The 26,601-nt window shown below is 50.3% G+C and overlaps 1 protein-coding gene across 7 annotated transcripts in view; it reads right to left on the reverse strand.

Annotated features, from left to right (window-relative positions):
- Window positions 1-201: 201 nt before the first annotated feature.
- Window positions 202-26,601, reverse strand: part of LOC135364283 (thyroid receptor-interacting protein 11-like) — a 50,626-nt gene continuing 24,226 nt past the window's right edge. For 6 of the 7 annotated variants that reach the window (XM_064590253.1, XM_064590258.1, XM_064590259.1 and 3 more), the window contains one exon: window positions 202-26,556. In XM_064590253.1, the coding sequence (XP_064446323.1) occupies window positions 16,168-20,472 (4,305 nt within the window). In that variant the 5' untranslated portion in view covers window positions 20,473-26,556 and the 3' untranslated portion in view covers window positions 202-16,167. The remainder of the gene's footprint in view (window positions 26,557-26,601) is intronic. The other variant, XM_064590254.1, reaches the window with a different exon arrangement.

The raw sequence follows: 26,601 nt of genomic DNA on the forward strand, positions 1-26,601 counted from the left end.
TTTAAAGATTTTATTTATTTACTTGACAGAGAGAGAGAGACAGCTAGAGAGGGAACACAGCAGGGGCAGTGGGAGAGGGAGAAGCAGGCTTCCCGCTGAGCAGGGAGCCCGATGCGGGGCTCGATCCCAGGACCCTGGGATCACGACCTGAGCCGAAAGCAGAGGCTTAACAACAGAGCCACCCAGGTGCCCCAATCCGAGTTCCCCTTTCAATATCCACTTACGCCTGCTTCCTTACGAAGAGGGCCCCAATTTTGTTCGAGGTATTAATCTGCCCTGTGAGAAATTCTCCCCCCCGCCACGTCCCTGCAGCTAGGGGTAGGGCCACATGACGACTTCCAGCCAATGACACGTATGTTGAAGTCTACATGGCAGGACTACCTAAAAAGCTATTGCTTTCACAGGCTTAGACACATGTTTTTTGTCAGGGTCCCTTTCTTTTCTTCCTTCCTGGAGTACAGCTGCTCAAATGAACTAAGAAAAGGGTGCTATTCAGCGGTACAAACCTATTCTTACTCTAGAAGCAAGCTATAGGCGCTCTCAATCAATTCACAACTAAGTTATATCGCAAGGCAAAATGTTCAGGCATCAAAAGGAAAAAAGCAATTCCAACTGGAAGTGAAGAACGATATACCCATGTCTGTGTCAAAGTATATATAAAAATTTAGCATTTAAGGGCTCTTTCAAATCCATGGGGGATACAGACCATCACTAGATGGTGTAGGGACAAAAGTGCTACCTTGTAACATACAAAATAATAAAGACAGATGAATGGTCTAAGCAACAGAAGCCCAAACCCTAAAAGTGCTAAAAGAAAATGCAGCGATTGAAAATGGTCTTTTGAAGCATTATCCAAAGCCACAAGCTATAAAGTTAGACTATGAGATTGGGCACCACAGAGATTCAGAATGAAATGTATCCTGAAATGTATGGTACAAGCGAAACCGAAAGACAATCGTTTGGGAGAAAATACTGCAACGAGTACAGAGGCAAAGGACTACTATCCGACCTATAAAAAGTTCCTACAAATCAATAAGAAAAATATAAATACCCAAACAAAAAGACAACAACCCAGCAGGAAAATGATAACGAGCGAGGATTCATGTAAAAAAGTATCCGTGAAAAAAGTATCAGTGATAGGGACCAACTAAAATTGCTCAGTATTACAGGTGATTATAAAAATATAAATGTAAGGGGCACTTGGCTGGCTCAATCGGTTAAGCATCTGACTCTTGATCTGGGCTCAGATCATGGTCTTAGGGTTGTGGGATCCAGCCCCATTCAGGCTCTGCACTCAGTGGGCAATCGGCTTGAGATTCTCTCTCTCCGTCTCCGTCTGCCCTTCCCCCGTGTTCGCTCTCAAATAAATCTTTAGAAATATGTTTGTATGTGTATAAATACATAGAGCTACATCTATAAATTCAAATATATATAAAATAAATACGTATTTAAATTTAAATATAAAACATACATTTATAGATAGAGAGAGAGATAAAAATTGAAAACAGGCATTATTTTTCCCCTGCCACTTGACAAAAAATTTAAAAGACTGAGAAATACTCTGTGATTAGCATCTCATTTACCATGGGTGAGAACCAAAAATGACATAACCACTCCTGAGGATCATTTTGCAGAAGTTTTTACCCTGAAATCTATCTCGAGGGAAAACTCAAACACACATGCAAAGATGTTCATCACAGCCCTATCTTAATAGCAAAATCATAGCCACCCAAATAACAAACAGAATCGTCACGTAAAGTACAACCCCACTGTGGAAATACATTCAGACATTAGAAAACTGTAGGCATGAAAACCTGTAGGCACACTATATTCAAATGAGGCTGAGTGGGGGATATGTATTCACTTTTGTCATTTAAAAAGTTAACCCTGAAGGGGCACCTTGCTGGCTCAGTTGGAAGAGCATGTGACTCTTGATCTGGGTGTTATGAGCTCTAGCCCCAAGTTAGGTACAGAGAGATCCCTTAAAAATAAAACCTTAAAAAAAATTAACCATAAAAGAAAAATAATTCGTATTCTAGATCTGAGACCACTGTTTTTCACAGATCTTTTCAAAAATTAATTTGTTCCCTTTTGGAAAAAATGGGGGGGAGGCAGCGCAAATCCAGTAAAGCCATTATTTATTCGACTTTCTTGATGGGCAAATTTGGCAGCTAATTTATCCTAACCAGAATATTCTCATCCGCAAGTGACATGTCTTCTCTGGGGAGGAAAAGCAGCAGCCCCCACCTTCAGAATATTTCAGATCAAAATCCCAGCCCTGCACTCTGGACAGAGCCGGGAAGATGCCATCAGTGAGCTGCAAGGCCTAGGCCCTCCAGAAAATGCTGCCTCTCCCAAGAGGTGATCCTCTGACCCACTTGCACGTCGAGGGCGACGTTTTTCGACGCGGCTGACATCAGAGAAACTTCTGCAATTCTCACAATACCATTTCCGTCTTACAGCCCCTGGCCTGGTTTCTAAAACACACAGACCACTCAAAACCAGGGAAACAGAACATGGGAATTGGGAGCCCTCATCAGGAAAGAGAACCATGAGCATCTCCATTCAGTTCCTCATCACTCGGCCGGCTCAGAAATACTTACTAGGGGTCTACAAGGCTCATGGCACTGAGACACACATGGTCCCTCTCGGCACCGCTATTCCCACGGGGCAGACAAACATTAAACGAGATGTCTGCGGAGCAACGGGACTGACTGCCCCAGAGGAGATGCACAGAGAACAGATAAGGGGCTGGACCTTGTCGAGGGTGTCAGGGGCCTCCGGAGGGAGCCGCATCTCACACGAGCCAGAAGGCTGGGCACCTTCTTGGACTCATCGGCCTCACCCACATCCCATCTGTCAGTACATCCCATCAGCTCTCCCTTCAACACGTACCCAGAATCTGGATCGATTCTCAGCACTTCCACCCCTACCATCCTGATCCAAGCCAGCAGCATCTCTGACTTGGAATATTCCAGGAGCCTACTAACTCATCGCCCTGCTTCCCCCCTCGCTGTTCTCAACAGAGAAGCTGAACTCATCCCATTAAAACCCAAGTCAGGTCACCTCATTCTTCAGTTCAAAATCCCCCAGTGGCCACCATCCCAGGTCCCTAACACCCTATCTGCTACTCTTCCCCTTCTCCCTCACTCTGGCCTTGTCATTCCTGGAACAAGTCAGGCCAGCTCCCTCCACGGAGGGCTTCCTACTCGCCCTTCTCTCTGCCTGGGACACTGTTCCCACAGACATGCACAGGGCCCACTCCCTCAACCTCCTGCAAGGCTTTCCCCACTCTTGTCCTCAGGGGGCCGTCCCTGGCCATCCCAGCTCAGAGGACAACCCCTTCCAACGCTCCTACAGCATCCAGGACCCCTGATGCGCCAGATTCCTTGCCTCTGTGTTTCCTGGCTGCTTCTCTCCCTGGAAGAAAGGCTCCCTAACAGCTCCACCGAGGTCTGTCTGGGTCACATCGGGAAGCGCACAAGAACCGAGCCTCTGGCAACTGAGAAGGCGTTCAATAAAGAATGTGCAGTGACTGCTGCAGTCATCTGAGGGAAGATGAGAGCTCGTGAGGCAAGGCGGGTGGGGGAAAGAGCATCTTGGGCAGAGGGAGCAGCCGAGCCGCCCCAAGGCCGGCGGGCACAGGGCACATTGGAAGGAATGACCGGATCGAGTACAGCAGGGAAGGCGAGCGGGAGGCAAGACTGGAGAAGAAGGACGGAGCAGCCGTGCACACACAGAAGGAACGTTTCGGTCTATCTCGAACGGCAACAAGAAGCCAGGAAACTAGGCAGTGACATGAACGAATGGGCCTTCCACAAACCTCTGGCTTCAGGGGGAGATAGGGATTTGGAGGCGGTAGAAGCGCCTGGAAGCTCAGTAAGCAGACTAGAACCATGGCGCAGACCACAAATGACCTTAACTCGGAATGAGAGGGCAAAAGCAGAGGTGGAGAAAAGGAGGTAGATTCCAGAGATATTTAGCAGATAAAATCACAGGTCTGGGAGAATGATCACACAAGGGGGTAAGGAAGTAAAAGCAGAGTTCCAAGAGGACTCCTCCCTTTTGCACGTGGGACCTGAAGGACACAGTGGCCCGATTCACGGAGTTGGGGTGGGGTGGGGGGGGTGGCGAGGAGGAGAATACAGGAAGGGGATCTTGAGAAGTTTTGGAAAGAATGGATTTGCCATAATTCGGAGACATTGAAATACAGATTTCCAGTTGGCAGCGGGAGACCCAGGGAACCGTGAGAGGATCAGGAAAAGCAAAGTGAGTCGCCACACAGTACAGATTCTCACCTTGTGGCTGATGGGGAATCAAAGGGTTTCGAGGAACGCAGTAACAGGAGAAGATGTGGGATTCCAAGAAGATCACCCTGGCCAGAGCAGGAGCACGTGGATGGGAGAGGGAGCTGGATGAGAAGCAGGCAGAACAAGAGGGACCTGCTGCAACAGAGCAGGTAGGAGAAGGGACCGGAGCCAGGGCTGTGGCCACAGGGAAGGAAAGGGGAACAGACCTGCTCTTTGTCAGCAGTGCATCTCCCACGAGGCTCCTGGGGACCGTCCGAAAACCCGGAGCACGTCAGCTCCCCCACTTGACCCCTTGGTCCTCGCACGAGTCATTCTCTGACAACCTCCCCAGAATTCTCTCTTGCTCCCCGCTCCCTGGCCCAATGTCAGGTGCCGATGACACAGCCCTGGGCTTCCACGGCCAGGCTAGTTTCTTCTGCCCTGCAAACACCTATTTGTCTTTTGAAGGCTTCCCCCCTCCACTGGCAAAGAAGCAAGAGCAGTGCTGACATCGAGGAGGCGGCCTGGCACCATGAGCCGGGCTGCACGGCTGGTCGCCGCGGGCCTGGCGCTCCAGGAGACGCCACGTGCTTCTCCGGTTGCACGCAAATGACCTCGCAGAACAGCAGCTTGAGGTGCCGTGGCCCCGGTGATGAAGGGACACCAAAGAGGACCCCTTGCTCTTTTGTCCAAACAGACAAAAACCAGCTTGTCGTGCCCACCCCCAAATGCCAATCCTCCTCTCTCCCGCCTGATACCAGCGAGTGTCTTCCTTGTGAATGACACCGTCCGTCACGCTCTTCACACCTCCTTCTAGAAAACACTGATGGAGCTACCCGATCCCAGAACTGTCTCGCCTCGCCTCGCCTCAGCACCCAGACCAGAGCACACCCCTGCTTCCTTGAACACTCCCAAAAACATCCGCCCAAAGCCCAAATCCTGTAAGTTCTTTCTAACACCCTCTTTCTTACGGATCAGCCCCACAGTCCCCATGACGTGGGTTCCCCCTCAGGATGAGTAACGAAGCCACTGTGTTTAACGACAGCTGTGCTTCCAGTGGCCTTTGTGGAGGATGCTGACCACCGTCACGGGAGGAAGGGATGGTTCCCTTTCCTGGAGGGAATCCTAGGTGTCCTGGGAGGCTAACTGGCTTTCTTAGTGCGATTTTAGGGGCTTTATGGCTGTAACCTAGGGCAGCAGGAACCAGCCTAACCCACAGCTAGGACATAGCTGGAACCAAATAATATTCAGAATGGAGGGAAATCAAGGGGCGCCTCGGTGGCCCAGTTGGTTCAGCGTCCGACTCCTGATTTCACATCAGGTCATGATCTGAGGGTGCCGAGACTGAGCTCCAAGTTGGGTTCCACACTCAGTGTGGATTCTGCTGGAGATTCTTTCCCCCTCCCTTTCCCTCCTCTTCTGGCCCCACGCCAGGGGCATGCACTCTCTCTCTCTCTCTCTCTAAGATAAAGAAGTAAATAAAATCTGTATTTAAATAAATAAATAATGGAGGGAAAGCAAAAGAAGTAAGAATTATTTAGGGAAGGCTTCACTCTGTGTCAGACCCGGTGCTAACTGCCTTGGATCTATTGCTCATTTAATCCTTACATCCCAAAGGTGGGCTACCATTTTTATCCCCATTCCAAACACAGGACTGAGGCACAAAGTGATCTGCCCACGATTCACGCAAGGAATCTCTACGTTATTAATCACATGACTTTCTGACAAAGTTTAAGGGTTTAACACACTACAGTGAAGATGCACATCACGGTATCACAGAACTTGGAAGGACAGAGCCCTGCAAAATGTCCTCAAACGTTAACTTATGGATTCTCCCAATCTTCTTGCATGTTGTTCAGATAAAGGAAAGCCCGGTGCAAAAAAGGCTTTCATGAAATGCAACCAGATGACAAATATACGTGGTCTTTAGAGCCCCGGGCCCATCCCAGAAGACTCTGACTCAGTGAGTGTAGAGGAGGACGTGAACATCTGTGTTTTCTTTAAATAGCCCCACAGGCTCTGCTGATGTGCACTCTGGGCTGGGTACCACTGTACTCTCTGCAATTCCAAACCCAAACTTGCCCTACAATGTTTAGATGGCTGCAGACACAGGGGGGCATCGAAAACTGAGGCAAAGAAGAACAGAGAAATTACAAAAACTATCCCCTAGAGAGTCAAGAAAAGGAAAGCTCTAGTTATATTACTTCTCTGTCCTTTGGCTGTGTCTGAATTACTCTACAGTTAACTTACTTTGTTTTAAGTAGGCAAGTTTGCTAAAACGTTTACCAACAAATACTAAATAATCAAGACTACCAATACATTTTAAATAAAATTATACTATGCTACTGAAAAGTATTTTCTGATTATTTCAATGGCACTTCAGAGTCTCTTAGCAAGTAGCAGTCGATATGCGAACATTATTTCTAATTCAACAGTTCTACACATGTGGTCAACAGCACCTGAACACTGGAGAAGAAATGAAGTTGGCTGGAAGGCTTTTAGCTTCCCAAATTTCACCACACACTACCGTCAAGTCTTCAATACCAATGTATGTATTTACCTCTTTATTTAATCAACCACCACTAACACCCACTACATGTCAGACAGGGCTCTACGTGTTTCATTAACGTTAAATATCATTTATCTTTACAATCATCTAAGAAGTGGGATTATCATCATCTCCATTTCTCACATCAGGAAACTGAGACCCAGAATGGTTTAGGAACACAGCTCATAAGAGGCAGAGCTCCGATCAGCTTGGCTCTGGACTCCATGTCTTAAATCACTATGTTTAGTCTCCAGGAACCTACAAAAACTGCAAGTCTTAACCCCGAACCTTGGCTTGCCCACCCTACAGTCCCTACAGTCCCTACGTGGCCCCGGCTTCAAGGGCATTCCCTCAATTCCTTTCACAGTTCACACTCCTTCCCTGCTCTAAGTGAACACCCTCCCACATCCCCGTTTTTTTCTTAGCCTTCTGTTCTCAGCTTAAACATTACTGCCTAAAAGACAAACTCGAATGCACCCCGTAGTTCTCAGCACTCGAAGCAAAACGGTAATTATGTATTTCATGGGCAATTATTTGCTTCCAGTCTTTTCCAACCAGGTGGTGATAGGGTAGACGCCGTATCTGTCCTATTTATCCTGGGTTCCCAATCGCTGAATACCCACCCCCCCCACCCCCCCAAAGAGAAGGGCCTACCACGAAGTACACTCTCAACACTTTCTGTTGAACGAACGAACGAACGAACGAACTACACCCCAGCCTGGGCTTTCCGACACCTATCTGTGCTCACAACACGGCCCCCACTGCACCCCTAGAACGCAGCCTCCTGCGGCAGACACGCAAGAGCTCTGCAAAGTCCTGGCTCTGCGCACCACTACTACGTGCTCCTGGGCAGACCATCCCCCCCGCCCCGCCCCAACACACCTTGACTGACCTGATCTCAGGTGCACAACGGGCACCCTGACGATCCCCAACGGAATGTGACCTATGCAAGAGGAAGAACCTGCACTCCTCCTCCCCTCTCAACGCTAGACTTCCTTGCTTCTCGTCGGGCTTCCATAAGGACTCGAGCCCCAAGGAGGCCAAGACCCCGCCGGCCTGCTGCAGGCCGCATTCCCAGTCACGCTCCCCCCAGGCCTGGCGCACAGCACAAGGGAGGTCATTCTCCGCTCCAGGAATGAAGCCCCGCGCCGGGCACTTCACACGTGCGAAACGAGGGTCGCACGAGGTGACGGCGCCCTTTTGGCGAACGAGCGTGTTCCGGAGACACAGGCCCGCCCCCCACCCAGGCCCCAGGCCCCAGGCCCCCGGGGACGCTGGGTCCCCGCGCCCGGCAGGCACCTCTGCACGGAGAAGCATCTTCGCAAGGGCCGCGCACTCCCTCGTCGTCTGGGTCTGTCGAGGAGGACGAACAGGAGCTGAAAGAGGCCGTCCTCGGACGAGCGCCCATGGCCGTGGAGGTTCCGGGGTGCTGTCCCCACCGAGAACAACGAAACCGGGTCCCCGGGCGCTGGGGGGACGAGCCAGCCTCGGAGAGGGAAGGAGGGCTCGCTTCCGCCGCGCTCAGCTGCCGGGGCTCAGACCCGCCGCTCACGTCAACCGCCCAACAACCTTCCCGCTCATTGGCGCTTCTGCCCAGACGCTGATTGGACAGCTTCCCGCCCGCTCGGCCCGCGGACGCGCCCCTTGGGTGCCTCCTCTGGCCCCGCCCACAGAGCCCTGGGCACCGTCTACCCCTCCTTTCCCGTCACCACCTGGCGGGACCGCCGTCAAAGCCCCGTCTTCCTTCGCTCCTGGTGCTGTTTTCTGAGTCTGGCGTCTGTGTGTTCATCACAAGCTTGAAATGGCTGTAGTCTGTCGCAAGGCCAGCTTTCCCCCCACTGAAGTGCTTTGGCTCCCTTTTCAAAACTCAGTTGAGCGTATTTGTGGGGACTCTTTCTGGGTTCTTTGTTCTGTTCTATTGATCTGTGTCTGTCCTTCTGCAGATACCACACAATCGTCCTTAGTAAAACTATCGCAGAAGTTCTGAAACTGGGTACACTGCATGTTCCCACTTTATTATTATTTTCAAAATTGTTTCTGAAACTACTCTTCATTCCTCTGTCTATCCACATACACTTTAGAATCATCTTGTCTATCAATCTACAAAAGAAAACAAACCCTGACTGGGTTTTGACAGGAATTGCATTAAATCGATCTATCAATCTGGGCAGAATGAACATCTTCACTATGCTTAGGCTTCCAATTCACAAACATGGTATATCTCTGCATTTATTTATATCTCCGATTTCCTCTATCAGTGCTAACGGCTGTGGGCATGCGAGTGCTGGACATGCTTTGTTCGATTGATCCCTAAGTATAGTTTTACTAGTAATTGTGAACGTATGTTTGATAGTGGAGCCCACATGTTCGTTGCTAGCATACAGCAATACAACTTTTACATGTTTCTTCTGTATACTGTTTCACTGTGAAATGCCATTAGTAGTTGTAAGAAGGCTGACATTTTCATAACCTCTTGGGGCATAAGGCCTGAAATGAAGATTCCATATTAAGGGCTGTCTTCACACCAGGGACAATCAAGGAGGGACGGAAACAGCCTAATGCAAGTTCTCCTCTCCCTCCTCCCTCACACGTAAGGTCTCCTAAGCAAAAACCCTTCTCATCACAGGGACCAGACATAGTGCCTGTTGATTTGGGGGAGCAGCGTTCAGTTCCCTAGAAGCCCACTGAATTCTTCAAGCAAGCCACTCATACCCTCCCAAGGGAACCAGGACTTGCCCCACCTTCTTGTTAGGACAAAGTCTTGCCTTCCAAGCCCCTGCTTGTTCCCTCTGTTCCCAAGTGCAATTCCTGTGCAGCCCTGCACAGTGTGTGGTATCCTCCTCCCTTGAACTGTGAGAATATGTGACTAGTCAACTGCTGCCAGTCACATCTGTCAGGTGTCAAGGGATCCCTACAAGCCTAGAGCAGGAATCTCTCTCTCGTCAGGGAACTGAGGAGAAGCTGAATAAAAGCAAGTGACATCACAAACAGGGTGGCCCCACCTTAACTGAGGACACGGGGTCAGCTTGACGTGCTCCTTGGCTTCCTAACTGGCTTCAGAGGGGACAATCACGATCTGGGAGGGAACTGGCAACTGCGGGCCAGCTTGTGTGTTAGCTCGTGTTCTGTTAGCTCCAATGGAGGTCGCCATCCGTTTCCAAACCAATGTCCCATCCTTGCCAACAAGTTGAGTACAGATGCGACTTGACTGTACCTAGGAGGGAGGTGCCATCAGTGTGACCTCCATCTGGCCTGTATCGGTCTCCAAGGCTCCCCGCTGAGGTCGGCAACCCCACGACCTGCTGACTGGGGTGCTTGAGTTCCACCGACTGGGTGTTGGGCCAGTGCTTGGGGCAGACAGACAGATCCGGGTGGGGAGAGCGCACCCCACGCACCGTCCTGGGGATGACCCTCTGTGTTGTGGGTGGAAAGGAAGGGGGCCACGACCCCAGGGAGATGTAAGAATGGCTCCCTGGCTGCCTCCTGAGTCACTGTGGGTCAGGCAACGCGAGTGGCCTTGCCCATCTCCCCAGCTGCCGCTCCTCTCCCCGTTACCGTGTGTCCCCCGGAGCCCTCAGGGTTTGGAGGCGCACATCCATGGCAGCCCAGGGCCCAGGAGCTGATGAGAAACACAAAAGTGGAGGGTCGGCCGTTTGGTGCTCCACCTCTCTCCCAGTGCAAAACCCCTCCTCCACACACTTGCTTTCTCTTAGTGTTGTTGCTTCCCAGCGCGTCCAGGGACTCATCTCTGGATCCAGGGCCTTGAGGCTCCCACTCTGGCCATGGACAAAATGACCTTCCTGGCTGTGGACTCCAACACTGGGGAGATGGACTGGCATGCCCGCAGGAAGAGGACAGTCATCTGTGGGGCCGACCCACCCAGCTCCCTTTCCCCATAAACACCCAGAACATGTGCACCACGTCTGAATAGCTGGAGACAGAAACAAAAACCCATGACTTTATGGGGCTAGAAATGAAATAGTCTCCTGAGGGAATCGGTAGAGTGGGAAAAGGGGGGAGGGGAAGCCGTCCACACTGAGAGAAGGTAGGGCTGTAGCAGAAGATGCTTTGGCTTTATCAACGTCTGCGCTGTGGGTCCTGTGCTCTTTCACTTACCACCCCACTGCCTAAACCTGTTTGGCACAAGATCGCCATCCTCAGGGTCGTGGGGGAAACATCCGTGGCACCCCTGTGGCACAGTGAGGGTATCAATTCACACCCTGACTTACGCCAGGACACCTGAAACCATACGACCATTGCCACGACAGAGGCTCCAACCCTAATGATGCTGATTGGAGACTCTCTGGAAGAAAAAACGGAGAAAGATGAACAGGGTAAAAAGACACTCCCTAACCCAAGCATATATCCAGGACCAAACAAACCCAAGAAAAGGAGGAATGGAAGAAAGAAAACTGGATACAGGAAGAGGAACCCCCCCAAATTAATTCGACATAGGTTCACAATTTGACCCAACTGGAAATCCAAAATTCACAGGGGCGCCTGGGTGGTTCGGATGCTTAGGCGTCCGACTTCGGCTCCAGCCGTGATCCCGGGGACCTGGGATTGAGCCCCATGAGAGGCTCCCTGCTTGGAGGGGAGTCAGTCGGCTTCTCCCTCTGCCTCTGCCTGCAGCTCCCCCTGGTTCCTGCTCTTTCACACCTGCTTGCTGTCTCTCTCTCAAATGAATGAATAAACCGTAAAAAAAAAAAAAAAAAAAAAAAAAGAAATCCAAATTTACTAAGATAATTTATATGGCAAAAGATAAAATGAGGTCAACTGGCTTTTGGCCCTCTAAAACATAGGTTCTGAATTAACGTTAATGTCTGCTAAGATGTACCAGTTGGGTAACCTTCATGGATTCGATACCAGGGCTCCAATTATGCTTGTACCTAGTAAAATAACCGTATTTTCTAGCTTCTGTATTTAATGCTTTGACATCTCAGACTTGCTGACTTTGGAGGGACTGTCCCTGGCAGGCTTAGTTAATTCTTAGAAAAAGTCCACAACTGGCCTGGGAGCATACCTTTCACATCCAAACCAACCGGTACAGAACCCTTACTGCCAACCACCTCATCTTAAGCAGCTCTGGGCCACTATGGCCTCCCTGATCACCGCAAGGGCGGGACAGACTCCTGCAGACACCACTCTGGCCTGGAGCCCCCTGAAATTACTCAAACTAGCCAGTCTTAAACGTGCTTATCCTGCCTCACCTGTCCCTTCCCATGGAAACCACAATAAAGGGTCTTGCCCACATTTTCCCTTCACTCCCTCTTTCTCCTGACCAATCCTGGTGCTTCCCCAGGTGGCCCTGCAAGGCTCTCAGAACCTCCTTTCTTGGGGCCTCTAAATCTACAAAACTTCTTCCATTGTGACAGTTACTTCTATATCTTCCTAACTTATCATACCTGATTAAAATAAATCCTGGTCCCCTGAAAACCTCTGAGACCCCTAGGGCCACCTGGGTGGCTCAGTGGGCTACGCTTTCTTCTCAAGTCATGGTCTCAGGTTCATAGGATCCAGCTCCATGTTAGGCTCCGTGCTCAGGGTGGAGTCAGCTTGGGAATCGCTCACTCGGCCCTTCCCTCCGCCCCCCCCGCCCCAACTGGGCTCGTGCACTAGGTGTCTCTCTCTTTAAAATAAAGAAATAAAATCTTTAAAAAAAAACACAAGGGAGCCCAACAAATTTAAGGATGGGGAATATTTTGCTAATATAGATTTGGCCAATATGTTCTGTTCCATGCGTATTTCAACATCCTCTCGGTCAAATGTGCCTTGACTTTGAAGGGGACACATTTTACCTTGTTAAGCACAGGGCACCCAAACCTCTCTGCTATCACAGACATCTTTGTGGGCAGGATCTTACTGCACCCGTCCTTCTCCAGGGACATAGGTATGACATCACATTTACGACTACCTACTGTGAGGACATTTGTTTGACACACTTGTTAAGGACATGCAGGTGCAGGGGCGACTGAGTGGCTCAGTCCATTAAGCGTCTGCCTTCGGCTCAGGTCATGAACCCAGGGTCCTGGGAACAAGCCGCGCATCAGGCTCCCTGCTCACTGGGAAGCCTGCTTCTCCCTCTCCCTCTGCCCCTACCAGCCCCTTGTGCTCTCACTCTCGTGCTCTTTCAAGTAACCAAATAAAATCCTTACAAACAAGGAAGGACATACAAGTCCAAATTCTGTCAGTATTTTTTTTTTTTTTTTTTTGGTTCTAGAGGCAACATATTCCTTGTTTATAAATTTTACATAAGCCCATTTAGGCTGCTACTTGTCACTGAGCCCACGCTGGGTGGGGCTCCCCTCAACAAAAGGCTCTAGGATCTGTCCAAAACAACTGTGAGGGGGCGACTGGCTGGCTCAGTTGGTGAAGCGTCGGCCTTTGGCTCAAGTCATGATCTCAGGGTCCTGAGATCCAGCCTGGCAGGGAACTCCCTGTTCAGTGGGGAGCCTGCTTCTTCTCCCACTCCCTTTGACCTCCTCCTCCAGCTCCAACTGTCTCTCAAATACATAAATAAAATCTTAAAAAAAAAAAAAAAATCACCCGTTAGTGCCCTAAGTAAAAAGGCTTTAGCAACTACCTCTCCAGCTTCCTGGAGTCACTGGAATCGTCCATGGACTCCCAATGCAAGAAATGGCCCTCCTTGGCCCTGGGTTATAGACCATGAAAGCAGCAATTGCTGACCATGCACTGGGCTCTCCTGGAAACGGAGTCTCTTACAGACTCTGAGCCTTCATATCCCGCTGTCTGCTCTGCCTCGGGTCATGATACCCCCACCAGCTTAATGTAGTTACCAAGGCCTTCTTGCTACAGGCTGAAGCCAAAGTCTGCATATCCAACCTGCAGGTGGGGGTGGCTGCTTCTATCCACAGTCCATTGCCAGATTCCATGGTGCTGGAGGACGTCAGCCTTTCCTTCTACCCCTTGGCTACCTAAGGATTCCCTTGGGATCAACTGAGTGACCATCAATGACCGTTGATACATTTTGGTTTTGAAGACCAACTCCCCCTCTTGTTCACGTGACAATTTCACTTCCTAGAGAAGCACCTGTCCTACTCCTTAAAAGTCTCAGTCCCAGGTTGAAATTGATGTCTAGATATCAGAGTCCACTGTGATGGAAAGCCTGAGATTAAGATTCAATAGGAAGTGTTGTCTTAGTATCAGGGAACATCAGAGGGCCTCCAATGGCCTCGGTCTCACCCAAAGTTCCCTTCCCCCTCTGCTCCCACAGATCAGGTCTCCTGGCCAAACGACCTTCTTTATCCCAGGGACCAGGCACAGTTTCTCCCCAAGGAGTAAGGTCCATTTCCCTGACAGCGTGTGCAATTATCCAGCAAGCCAGTCATGCCCTCCTGCAGGAAGTAGGGCTCACCGTCACTCTCTTGTTACTACAAGGTCTGCCCCCGCCCCAAAGCCCTTCTTCATTCTGCTCCCAGGTAAAACCCCCTTGTGGCCCTGCATGGTGTGGGCCACGAGTAGACATGGGTAATAAATTAGTGTCGAGCTCATCTGTTCAGCATCCGGACATCCCATAACTTTAGGGTGGGAATCACTCCCTTTACCAACGGGTGAAGAGGAGAAAAATGAAATCCTTCTGCTTTGTACCTTTGGCAAGGCACAACGATGAGGCTCATGCACTTGAAGTTCTTTGGATAAGAATCTATTGGGGGCTTGTAAGAATTCCCTGCGGCTAAAGGGCAGCCTGTATGTGAATGATGCGCAGGAGGGAAGGCTGCAAAAGCAAGGGCTTGGATGGTCTCCTAAAGGTCGAACTCCAAGCAATGAGGGAACCCACAAATAATGGCAGCAGGGAAGTGACATCAGATTTTCGTCTCAGTTCGCCCTGACAGCAGCATGGAGAATGGATTCAAAGGAGGCCGAGTGTGGAACCAGCAAGATCAGTAGGCAGTCTACTGCACTAGTCTGTGCAAGAGACAGGAATGGGTGAACCAGAGCACTGGCAACAGAAAGGGAGGGAAGGATTTAAGATATTTGGCAGGCTGAAGATACAGCACAATGGAAAATTAATGGAATGAGATCTTTCAAGAAGTCTGAATGGGAGGCGCCTGGGTGGCTCAGTCAGTTTAGCGTCTGCCTTTGGTTCAGGTCATGATCTCAGTGACCCGGGAATCAAGCACCACATCAGGCTCCCTGCTCAGCAAGGGGCCTGCTTCTCCTTCGCCCTCTGCCACCCGCCCTGCCTGTGCTCTCCTGCTCTGTCAAATAAATAAATAAAATCGTTAAAAAGAAGAAGAAGAAGAAGAAGAAGAAGAAGAAGAAGAAGAAGAAGAAGAAGAAGAAGAAGAAGAAGAGGGAGAAGGAAGAAGAAGGAGAAGGAGAAGGAGAAGGAGAAGGAGAAGAAGGAGAAGGAGAAGGAGAAGGAGAAGGAGAAGGAGAAGGAGAAGGAGGAGAAGGAGAAGGAGAAGGAGAAGGAGAAGAAAAGAAGTTTGAGTGGATGGTTTCCAGAGTATAGTGGAGTAATGAGCCTGGCACTGCAAACGAAGATTTGGAGTGGCTTCTGAGGAAAGGAACAAGGGAGTTGACCATGGACATTTGAAGTAAAAACCGATTAAATACTGATCAGTAGGAGCTAGTTCGGTAATTTAGGGTATATCCACAAAGGCCTGCATTTCCTTTTAAAGAATGAATTGGAATTCATTCACATTTGTAAAGATCTCGAAGGCAGAGTGATTTTTTTTTTTAAAAGCAAGTCATAGAATACTATACGCCCAAAAAGACAAATATACATATATTTCTAAAGGCCTGAGATAAATCAGGTTACCCATGAAGTAGATTCCCAGGCAACATAAAATGAAATGGAAAAAACAATTAAAAATAAAAAAGGAGAAAGAGAAATGGGACATAACTGGGAAAATCAAACTCGCATTTTTTAAAAAAATGTATTCATCTTAAACTTTCATGCTATACACCCAGTTTCTCCAACAAGGCGTGGGTGCTCATGTATTTGATAAGTTGGGAACATTAAAACGAGTGGATGTTTTCCTTACCAAAGGTATATGTATATACATGCTCCTTATGAAAACATCAAAGCATTACAAACAATACTGGAAGTACCATTGACCGCAGCCCCCAACCCCACCAGTGTCTACTCTCATAAGAAATACCCACCATTTTCAGTTTGGTGAATACCTCTGCAGTCATTAAAAGATGCCTTTTTTTGTTAACTCATAAAAGAATATTTTTATTAAGCTGAAAGCAAGACTGCAAATATATTACGTTTTGCAAAAGGACATTTTGGGATTAGGTAAACACACAGAGTGACTTGGGGTCTTCCGAGCACTGTCTCATCTCTGGCTTGAGAATCCTCTATTTCTTTGAGAGGCCTTTGGCCGCCATTCCAACCTTCTCCGCAGGTGACAGTATTTGGGGTGCGTACGTGGGCAAAGCATCAGTGACGGCATTTAGAAGAAGGTGCTCCGATCCATCCGCTTCCGGTCCAGGTGGGGTAATAAGAGACACCGTTGTGGTGCGGGGCTTCACATCTTTTTTCCGGGATGTGGATGCTAGGGTAGTGTTCAGACGTGCTGGGCCTTGTTTCATAGCCAGTTTTCCCCTTCCTCCGGGATCTGGGGGCTTCACGTCATGAGCAGAGGGCTTTGGTGGTGGCAAAGCTGAATGAGATTCCGCTTCTAGAAACTGGACGAAAAGCCCTGAAAAAGAATTCTTGGCCATAGGTCGGTGATTTGGCTTCACACGTGTGTTGGGGGCGCTTTTGGATCCAGGCCCCCGACTCATCCAGCTGGTACCACCACCTGGCCCTTCACTGAACAGCTGCCGCATCTGGTCTTCTCGGATCCCCAGCATGCTTCCCATCAACCTTAAGGCTTCCTGCCGTTCAGCGTCAGGGGCTTGGAAAGATCCCAGGAAGAGTCTCCTTAGTAGGGTTTTGTCCACCATTCCTTCGGACTTACTGACTAAGTTCATCAGTTTCTTCTGTGTGTCCTCCAGGATTTCCTGCTGGACCTCATTCTGTTTCTGGAATTCTTGGAGTTGGTCTTCCTTCAGCTCCAAGTCAGCATTTGTTTTATGTAATCGTCCCTGCAATGACTTCAGTTTTCCTTCGAGGCTGTCTGCCTTTTCCATCCATTCGGCGAGTTCCAACTTGAGGTCAGCTAGGATGTGACCATACTGCCTTCCTTCTTCCTGCGAGGCAGCAAGCTGGAGCGCAGTGTCCTCTTTCTGCTGGGTCACCACGTGCAGTTGCTCCTGCAGCGACTCTACCTGCAGACTGGCTCCTCGGCTGGCATTTTCCATGGCAGTGGAAGACAAAACGAGTCTTCCCTGCAAGACCGTCACTTCCTTCCTGAGTTGAGCCACTTTGTCTTCTGAGGCCAGAGCTTCCCGGCGATGAGCGTCTTCGGCTTCTAGAGCGAGGTGTCGCCGTCTCTCCAGCTCCTGGGTTAGGCGTAATTCGCTCTCACGTAAATGGCAAACCTCCTTCTGGAGGGCACAGGTTTCCATTTGTTTCTGTGTCAGGGCCAACAGGACTTCATCTCTCCCCTGTTGGCACAGAACTGTCTTTCCCTGCATTGATGGAACTGCACTGACCGGCCGGTTCAATACCCCGGTCTCGTGCTCTTCTCTCTCTTGCGATAGTTGCTCCAAAGCAAGTGCCTTCTCTTTCATCGCAGCACCCTGGGATTCCTCCTCTCTCCGCATCACTGAAAGCAGCCTATCTGTCTCTTGCAATGCCTCATCTCCCACTGCCTTTTCTCGAGAGTTTTCCTCGACTTTTGCATTTTCCTCTCTCGGTTGACACACATCCATTTCCAACTCTGCTATTCTCTCCTTCAGATTGGTGACCGTCTGCCTCAAAAGTTCATTTTCACTCACTTGGCTACGGAAGTTCTCCTGCAAAGAAAGCAAGTCCTCACTTTTCGCTTGGATTCGGAGCTCCTGATCCCGAATGAAGTTTTGTAGAACGGCCTGTTTCTCCTTCAGCTGCTCGATGTCGGAATCCCTGTGTTCCTGTTCTGGGCCTTCTCCTTCCCACGTGGCAGCCACTGAATCAGTCCATCTCTGCTTATCTTCCTGGAGGGTTCGAATCATCCTATCTTTTTCTTGCATTGATTTTCTCAGCTCTTCTACCTCCACTTGGAGCAACTCAGAAGCCTCACCCACTCTGTCAGATTTCACGGGCTCCAGAGAGTCCGCTGACTCTGAGCAGTCGGGGGAGGGCTCGAGGAAAATCACGTCCAGTTTCCCTAGAAGGAGATCCTTGGCATTGCAAAGCTCCCCGATGCTGAGCTGAATTTGTGCCAGTTCCTTCTCTAAATGTTGTAATTTTATTTCATTGCCTTTGTACGTCTGCATCAGGTCACTAGAGGTCGTCGGTAGTTCAGAATCCTTCTCGCTGCTGGTGAAAGCCCGCGCCTGGAGTTGTGCCAGCTCTCTCTCAAGCTGGGGTGACTCACGCTTCATATTTTGGACTGTGGTCATCACCTGCTGTTTCCACTCTTCCATGATCTTCACTCGCTGTTTTAATGTGTCCCGTTCCTGTAGAAGCTGCTTGAACTGATCCATATGAACGCCTCGAACCTCATTACCAGGGCTGGAGGGTTGCAGGAGTGTCAATAAAGTCTGACATTTCTGACTTAACGCATCCACTTCGAGGTCTTTTTCTCGAACGATGTGTGATAAATTCTGAATCGTTTCTCTAAACATCTCCTGACCACTACTGTCCATTCTAGTGGACAGTTTTTGATTTTCCTCTTGCATCCGCCGGAGGTCTGCTTCTGTGGCAGCCATCCTATCCGCCATTTTGTCATACTCTGTCCTCAGATTGCTGTTCTCCCTCGTTTTCTCATTTAAGACCGCCAAGACCTGTTCGCTTTTCCAAGCGTACTCTTGCAATTGCCGCTGAAGTCGCTCCACGTCCCGGTTCTGGCTGTGAGAAGCCGCAGAGATCCTGCTGGAAAGACCCTGAATCTCCAAGTCTTTCTGCTGGATAATCTGAGTTAGTTTACCAATCTCCTCTTTGGAGAGCCGATCGATCTGTTCCGTCAGTCGGATGTTCTGTTCAGTTAGAAGCTTCATCTCCAGTTCGTGTTCTTTGATTCCTAGGACTGATATTTGAGTTTCGGCTTCACGTGAATCAAGCTTTTCACTTGCGTTTTGTCTGGGAAGAGGCTGACTGGTTGGGACTTCCACATCATCACAGTCTTCTGTCGGAATGTGCTGGCTTTTGTCAGGCAACCGGGCTTTCATTTGGTCTATCGTGTCCTGCAAATGCTGAATCTCCTCGTCTTTCGCTGAAAGGAGCTGAGCGTGTTCAATATTCATCTGCTCCTGCTGGTATTGGAGCTGCTCCACTTTCTGCTTCTGCTCTTGTAAAGAATGAAGCAGTCCTATCTTCCCCTGCTGCTGGTTGTGAATGATCTTCTGCTGCTCTCTGATTTCCTCCTCGAGATCATCCTTTAACTCCTGGAGTTGAAACACCTCACACTCCAGTTCTACGATCTCGTCTAGGATTTTAGGGTCGAGCGCAGGAACAGAGCGACTCTGTTGTCCTAGGCTCTCCAGTTCTTCTCTCAGATGAGGATTTTCGCCTGTCACGGATGGGAGACACCTGTCTTTGTCCTCCACGGATGGCTGGGAAATGTCATTACTTCTGAAGGTTTGGGTAGACTGACCGAATTCCTCCTGAAGCTCTGGACTTCCTGTAAGTTCTTCAATATACATCTCTTTCTCTTTAACGAGTTGTGTCAATCGCTTCTGCTCCTCCAGAGCAGAGGACAGCATTTCCTTCGTTTCTGTATGGTCGGCGTCCATCTGCTCGATCCTCTTTTTGAGGTGTACTATTTCCAGGTCTTTCTCTTGACTGTGTTGAATGCAATGCACATGCTCTAAAGGGGACAATTCTTTGATAGTTTGCTCATCCTTGTTTGTTTCCTCCAACAGCTTCTTTTCCGCCCGAGCCAATTTTGCTATTAACCGTCCTTTTTCTATTTTTAAAGCCCTCACAGCAGTGTTGTTTTCCAGAGAATCCTCGTTGTTCCGGAGAATAGATTCTTCCAGCTGATGTCTTACATCCTGGAGCGCCAAAACCAACTTTTGGTTTTCTGCTCTGAGATCAGAAGCAACGTTGTTTAAACGGTCATTCAGCCGCTCCATTTCTGCAAGTTGTTGCTTCAACCTTCTAAGCTCAGTTTCCCTTTCTTGAAGTAAGTCATCTTTCCCATGACTGGCAGACTCTTGATGTTGCAGGTCTTCTATCCGTCTTTCATACTCGAGGAGTTGTTTGCGGTGCCTGTCAGTGATGTCGGCCAGTTTTTCTTGATGGACACTGTGCAGTATCGCAACTCCGAGTTGATGTTCCTCGATCTCCCTCATCCGCCTCTCTTCTAGGTCCCTGATGGTGCTCTTCAGTTTCCAGATGGCATTGGAGTCTGAGCTATTCGGTCCCTTGGACAAATGTTTCCAAAGTGTAAGATCAGCCTCCAGTCTTTGGATCTCATTGAGGAGTCTATTGATTTCTGTCTGAGATGATATGACATCACCAAAGTCCATGGTGAGATCCGAGTTGGAGCCGGTCAAGGAAGTCTCACTGCCATCCACTCCTCCCTGGGAATGGCCTAGGCCAGAGCCCAGGCCACCAACCCAGGAGCACATCTTCGCGGGTCATATAACTGTCGCGGTCCGCTGTGGAAAAGCGTCCAGCGCAGTCGGACTACCCCGCCAAGTGTCCCAGAACGCCTGCTTGCGCCAGGCTAAGAATCAGAAGACAACAGGCGTTTCTAGGCAACGCCTGCGCGGGCCCGGCACGCGCCTCCCCTGCGCAGGCCACGTTGCTAGGAAAGCCCGAGACCTTGGGCCTTCCCAGGGCCGACTCTGGCCACCGGTCCCGGTCCCAGACGCTCAGCCCCACGACTTCCCACGCAGGGCTGGGCCCCTTCCCCTGTTCCCCCTGCTTCCTGGCTGTCCTGGGTGGGCCCCTAGCGAGTGCTCCTGCCTGACTGCCCCCAGGTGCCCGCCCACAGAAAATGCATCTGGCCCTGGACTTTCCCCCAGGAAATGCATGCAATGCATGCAATGCATGCAATGCATCCATTCACCTAGGAGAGCAGATCCTAGGTGCATTTGACAAATATCTACACCTGCGCAGAGGCACGGCCCTCAAGGAGACTTTGGGCATTTCCAGCCTCCAGAGGCTCCAGAGTGTTCCGTCCTTCCGTGCCCTGCCAGCTCTGCGGGGACAGTGCGTCCCACACCGGGGTTTGGCGGTTCACCGGTGGCTCCGTGCGCTGCGCGCATCCGCTGCCTCGCGGAGGTGTGCGGCTGGACCCGGCAGGGGGTCGCGGGCGGCGGTGGCGGTGCCCGAGAGGGGGCCTCCGGGCCCTGCACAGGGCGGCCCCGGGGTTCCCGCCCTGGGTGGAGGACGGGCTGGGTACCGCGTCCCGGGTCTGGCCTCCCAAGGCCCCGACCTGCCGCGCCACTGGATGAGAGGCGGCGAGGGGGGGGCGCCGGGCCCACAGCCGCTTCCACTGCCGCCTCGGGTGGACATGAAGCGACGTCGGCCCCCCTCCCCCCGGGCGATTCCTCGAGCTGCCCGGCCCTGGCCGTGCCGGCCCCCGCCGCCGCCGCCAGCAAGAAGCAATCCAGCTGCATGAAGCAGCTGACCAACCAGACCGTGGGCAGGCGAGCGCGTCGATCCGGATCGGCAGGAGCCCAGACCAGGCTCGGGCGCGGGAGGGCCGGCTGCTCTCCTGGTCGCGCGCTCTGTCCCTTGCCGCCGCCCCACATCAGGCCTCGGGGTCTGGGCCTGGGGCTGCGCCACGCCAAGACCTGGAGCCCGGCTCGGTGCCGCTGCCCGAGCCCCTGGGGAGCAGCTGGGTGGGTCGGCTGTCCCCGTCGCCCTCTGTCCAGGCCCCACCCAGCATCGCCCTGGGCGCACTGGACCCGAGCCTTCCCCTGCCCTCCCCCGGGCTTTGCCCTGGCTGAAAACTCCGGGAACCAGTGAGCCCCAGGCCGAGCGGACGCTGTGCTCTGCGGGCGATGGCCTCAGGCTTTCCGGGTCGCCCCGCCGCTGCAGACCCTCCACCTCCCAGTGCCTCATGGCACTAAATAAGTAAGGGGCCATCAGAGCCCATCGGATCCGCCTACGAGGTTCGGGCGTCCATCCAGGCACTGTAGAGGTGCCGCTGTCTCCAAAGCCGGGCCCCTGTGGACCGGACTGCCCAAGACCTTGACATTGAGAAATTGGGAACTGCGAGGAAAGAATTGTGGAAACGCCTTGGGACGACTTTTAGTTTAATTTTGAATAGCTTTTGAAAAAGCGTTTCTCCCTTTGGATTTGGGAGCCGATTCTTCTCCAGGTTTCTTTGGGGCTGCTTTAATGCTTGACAGGAAACACGATCGATTATGAAATGACAGAACAGACCGGAATTGGTAGACCATCAGGCTGCTGCAACAGGAACGACGGGTGGTTCTGAGAGCTCCTGCAGGTGACTGTCATGTGCCCCGTTATCTGGGGCACATCTTTCAACGTCTTTGGGGCAGGTGGCTGTACTGGACCTACTCTTTAGGCTGGCAGACATATGAAAGTGTGAGTTTTCCACAGCTTTTGCTTCTTTTTTTCCCCAATAGTGGGGTCAAAAGGGGAGTTCAGTCTGACCAAAGCACGTGTGTGCATGGCACGTCCATCCTGTGTGTTCTCCATTCATAGAGCATTGCAGGGCCACGTGCTCGTCCCAAGATCGAGGACCTTGTGAGCAACCCCACAGTGAGGTTCGGTGGTGCTGTGCGGCTTTCTCGTGACTATCATTGGAAAGTCGACCTCAGAATACTTACCTGGGAGAAGATCTTCATCCTGAGGACAAATACACAGTACGTTTTCTAATTCTGCATTCCCTCATACATTGACCGACCATCTTCATGGACTGAACACTAGGCCCCAAACAGCAAAGGTGGACTTAGCGCCTTAAATTACGAACACTATGGTCAGAAATGTATTTTTTAGGTGACTTTGGTCTCCGCATGGAGAACGGACGGAGGACAAAAGTTAGGAGGATCTCACAGCCATCCAGGAAGAAGGTCCAGGGAAGAAGTCATGGGGAGCCTGAACTGGGGCAGCCGCCACGGGGATGGACACTGAGAGGTGGGGACGCACTGAGAGGTGCTGGGGAAGTAGAACCTAACAGACTTTTCCAAAACCCAGACTGAGACAGATTAGGGAGGGTCAGGAAACCACTGTGGGGGGGGGCGGGGGGGGAACCAGCATTTAGGGGATCAAATAGGATACAAGAGCAAATATCACAAAGCACCCCACACTGTGAGGGCGAGCACCAGCTTGTGGTACTACTACTTTTTCTGTGAGAGGAGAGCACGGTGGGGGGAAAGGGCCGGCACTCTGGAGCCGGGGAATGGGCTTCCGATCCCAGCTCCACCACGTGTCTGCTGTGAGGCGCTGGAAGTCACTCACCTCCCCGGGCCAAGCGTTCCTCGTCTGCACAGTAGAGAAAGTGATAGCACCTCACGGGGTTGTGAGGATTCCTGAGGAAATACATACACGGGAGACTCTCCCAGCAGGACCTGCCCTAGTAAGCGCCGTGGCTGTGCCTTTATGACTTATGACACGGGACACAGACGTGGGGCCTGAGGTACACACACACCGTGAATCGACAGACCGCAAAGATTCCCCTGAACAAGCACAAGGCCCTGTGTAGAGAACAGGGAAGGAACCCGGACTTGCAGGAGCTGCAGTCCTATTGTCCTGGTTCTGCCACTAACCAGACCCGTCGCCTTTCCCGTCAATGAGCGTAGTTACATACACCTGTTCTTGCCCCCTAACAGAGCAGGTGAGGGACCAAATCAGGGAACAGCTACAAAAGGCCTTTGTTTCATATCACCATCACCCAGCCTTGCACATCCTCAAACCGTACCGAGGACACTGTCATGACGACCATAAAATCATCGTTATCAGACATGGATGGAACTGGAGGGTGTTATGCTGAGCGAAATCAGTCAATCAGAGAAAGACATGTATCGTATGACCTCACTGATACGAAGAATTCTTAATCTCAGGAAACAAACTCAGGGTTGCTGGAGTGGTGGGGGGTGGGAGGGATGGGGTGGCTGGGTGATAAGGCATTGGGGAGGGTATGTGCTATGGTGAGCGCTGTGAATTGTGTAAGACTGTTGCATCACAGATCTGTACGTCTGAAAGAAATAATACATTATATGTTAAAAAAAAAAAGAAGATAGCAGGAGGGGAAGAATGAAGGTGGGGAAATGGGAGGGGGAGATGAACCATGAGAGACTATGGACTCTGAAAAACAAACTGAGGGTTCTAGAGGAGAGCGAGGTGAGAGGATGGTGTAGCCTGGTGATGGATATTGGGGAAGGCACGTTCTGCACGGAGCACTGGGTGTGATGCACAAACAATGAATCACGGAACGCTACATCAAAAACTAATGGTGTAATGAATGGTGAGTAACATAACATAATAAAAAAGGAAACCTCTTCCTTATCGTCAATATGGCAGATGCAGGGGCTCTGGGTCTCACAATTCCACTGGCAGGGCTCTTCCACACGTGCTGAGGACATGTCTACAAGGACTTTTTTTTATCATAACCCCTGTTGCAACAGCAAAGGATGGGAAGCCAGGCACCTATCCTTCAGCGAGGCCCTGGGGACATCACGTATGTGGCTGAGGGTGGCAGCAGGTGCAAGCAGCTGGGGACAGGGGCGCGAGACAGGCAGTCACTGCATTCCTTCTGAATATATTTTTAACATTTTTGAACCAGGCGGGCACCTTCACGAATGAAACAATTCGGGAAAGAAGAAGGGGAATTTTCATTTACCTTTAATCTCCAGAAGGTGGTATCTACCCCAGCCCCAAGATTTAGAATTTGATAATGACATTCTGTCTTCCGTAGAAATGCCTTCAGCAGCTGGCTGATGCCATGGACTCGAGCAAAATATCCCGAGAGACAGAGACAAGCTATCGCTCAGTCAGGTTGGAAATCATCCCTGCAGAGCCCAGCCCAGGAGAAGAGCCAATGAGGACTCTTCTGCTCTTCTTTGGGGTCAGCGGTTTATCTGTGGACTTCATGGGAGAAAGAGTGACTTTCACATTCTCTTGTTTTTTGTTTTCGGTTATGTTAATCACCATATAGTGCTTCAGTAGTTTTTGATACAGCGTTCCATGATTCATGATTTGCGTGTAACACCCAGTTTTTTTTTTTTAAAAAGCTGTTTGAACTCAAGTAAGTACAATCTACTTGATGGTGGAATTAACCATCTTAAAAAAAAAAAAAGTCCCATAATTTTACATAAGAAAGACAAGGGTTTTACATGAAAAATCAGATCTAAATGTTCCTCTTGGAAATGTACTTTCTCTTGGTTAGGTGTAAGCCTCTCAAGACTCTGTGAAAACTCAACAATGCGAGATCATGACGAAAATAAGATTCTGGGGTCAGGAAATGGGGCAGATAAATGTCAAAGCAAAAAAAAAAAAAAAAAAAGAAAAGAAAAGCCGTATTTCCACCACGTTCCCTTCCTCTCCATCCTGTGTGGGTAAGAGCCCCTGTTTATAAAGTGGCCTCATAGACCGTCTGCGGGAGGGGAAGGCATGAGCAAACGTTGCCGAATAAATGGACTGGTTCAGCTGTGGGTTGGGGAGCTGGAGTGAAGGCGATGAGGAATAAAAGGGGGGAAAATGGAAAACAGTATCTGTTCTAAGTGGGGGAAATGGAAGATAATATCTGTTCTAAAGCCCTGTTGTTTAAAGTATAACTACTTTAAGAACAAAATTTCAGTAGCATTTAGAAACTTACTGCAATGTGACATAGGAATTCTACGTCTATTGATTCTCCTCATAAATAACTTGAGCTTCTATTTGATGTGTCTCTTGCATTTTATCTTTCTAGGAAATCATTTTTCATGTATGTTATAGAATATCGTCCACAACAGAGAGATTATTGGAACAAAACTTTAAAGATGCTCACCACATGTTGCCTGGGAAGCCCTCTCCTAGGGGGTCCGGTCTGGAGATGCCAGCCCATGCAGAGGAAGAAGGAAGGAAGGCCGGCTGACACCCTGCCTGGGGCGTCTAGCTCCCAGGGCCCCAACTTGGGTTCCCACCTCTGTAGCCCTGGTTAGGAAAGCTGCCTCAGGAGCCTGGGAGAGAGGATTTCAGGCCTCTTAGCCAGGCCTGGCCCCATCTCCCTGATGCCTGGGTTCACCCTCAGCTCCAAGTAAGGTCCATGTCCTTATTCTCAGGAACCACCACTTTGCACTTTCTTTCCATTTCTTACAGAATCTACCCATAGGCTCCATCTTTAGGGTGAGGATTCCCTGCATGCCCAAGGACTGTGGTCATTTGGTCACTTTCTCAATCTGACTAAGTCACCCTCCCATCTCAAATCCCTTCACTGCCTTGATAGAAAGGACTTCAGAGCCTAACAGTGTTACTATCATTTTACTAAGGTCAAGAAAGGAATTCCTTACTTGACCAGACAGTTCACTGTAAAAGATAATATAAATGGCTCTTAAACATATAAAAACGATCTTCAACTTCACCCCCCAAAATAAGAGGAATATAAAATAAAATGACGGGGGCACCCGGGTGGCTCAGTCGTTAAGCCTCTGCCTTTGGCTCAGGTCATGATCCCAGGGTCCTGGGTTCGAGCCCCGCTTCGGGCTCCCTGCTCCTCGGGAAGCCTGCTTGTGTTCCATCTCTCACTGTGTCTCTCTCTGTCAAATAAAGAAAGAAAATCGGTAAAAAAAATTATACAGTAA

The sequence above is a fragment of the Mirounga angustirostris genome, unplaced genomic scaffold (assembly GCF_029215605.1).
Source record: "Mirounga angustirostris isolate CCGP_5_RB_7025 unplaced genomic scaffold, mMirAng1.0.hap1 SCAF_5, whole genome shotgun sequence".
In the NCBI taxonomy this organism is placed as follows: domain Eukaryota; kingdom Metazoa; phylum Chordata; class Mammalia; order Carnivora; family Phocidae; genus Mirounga; species Mirounga angustirostris.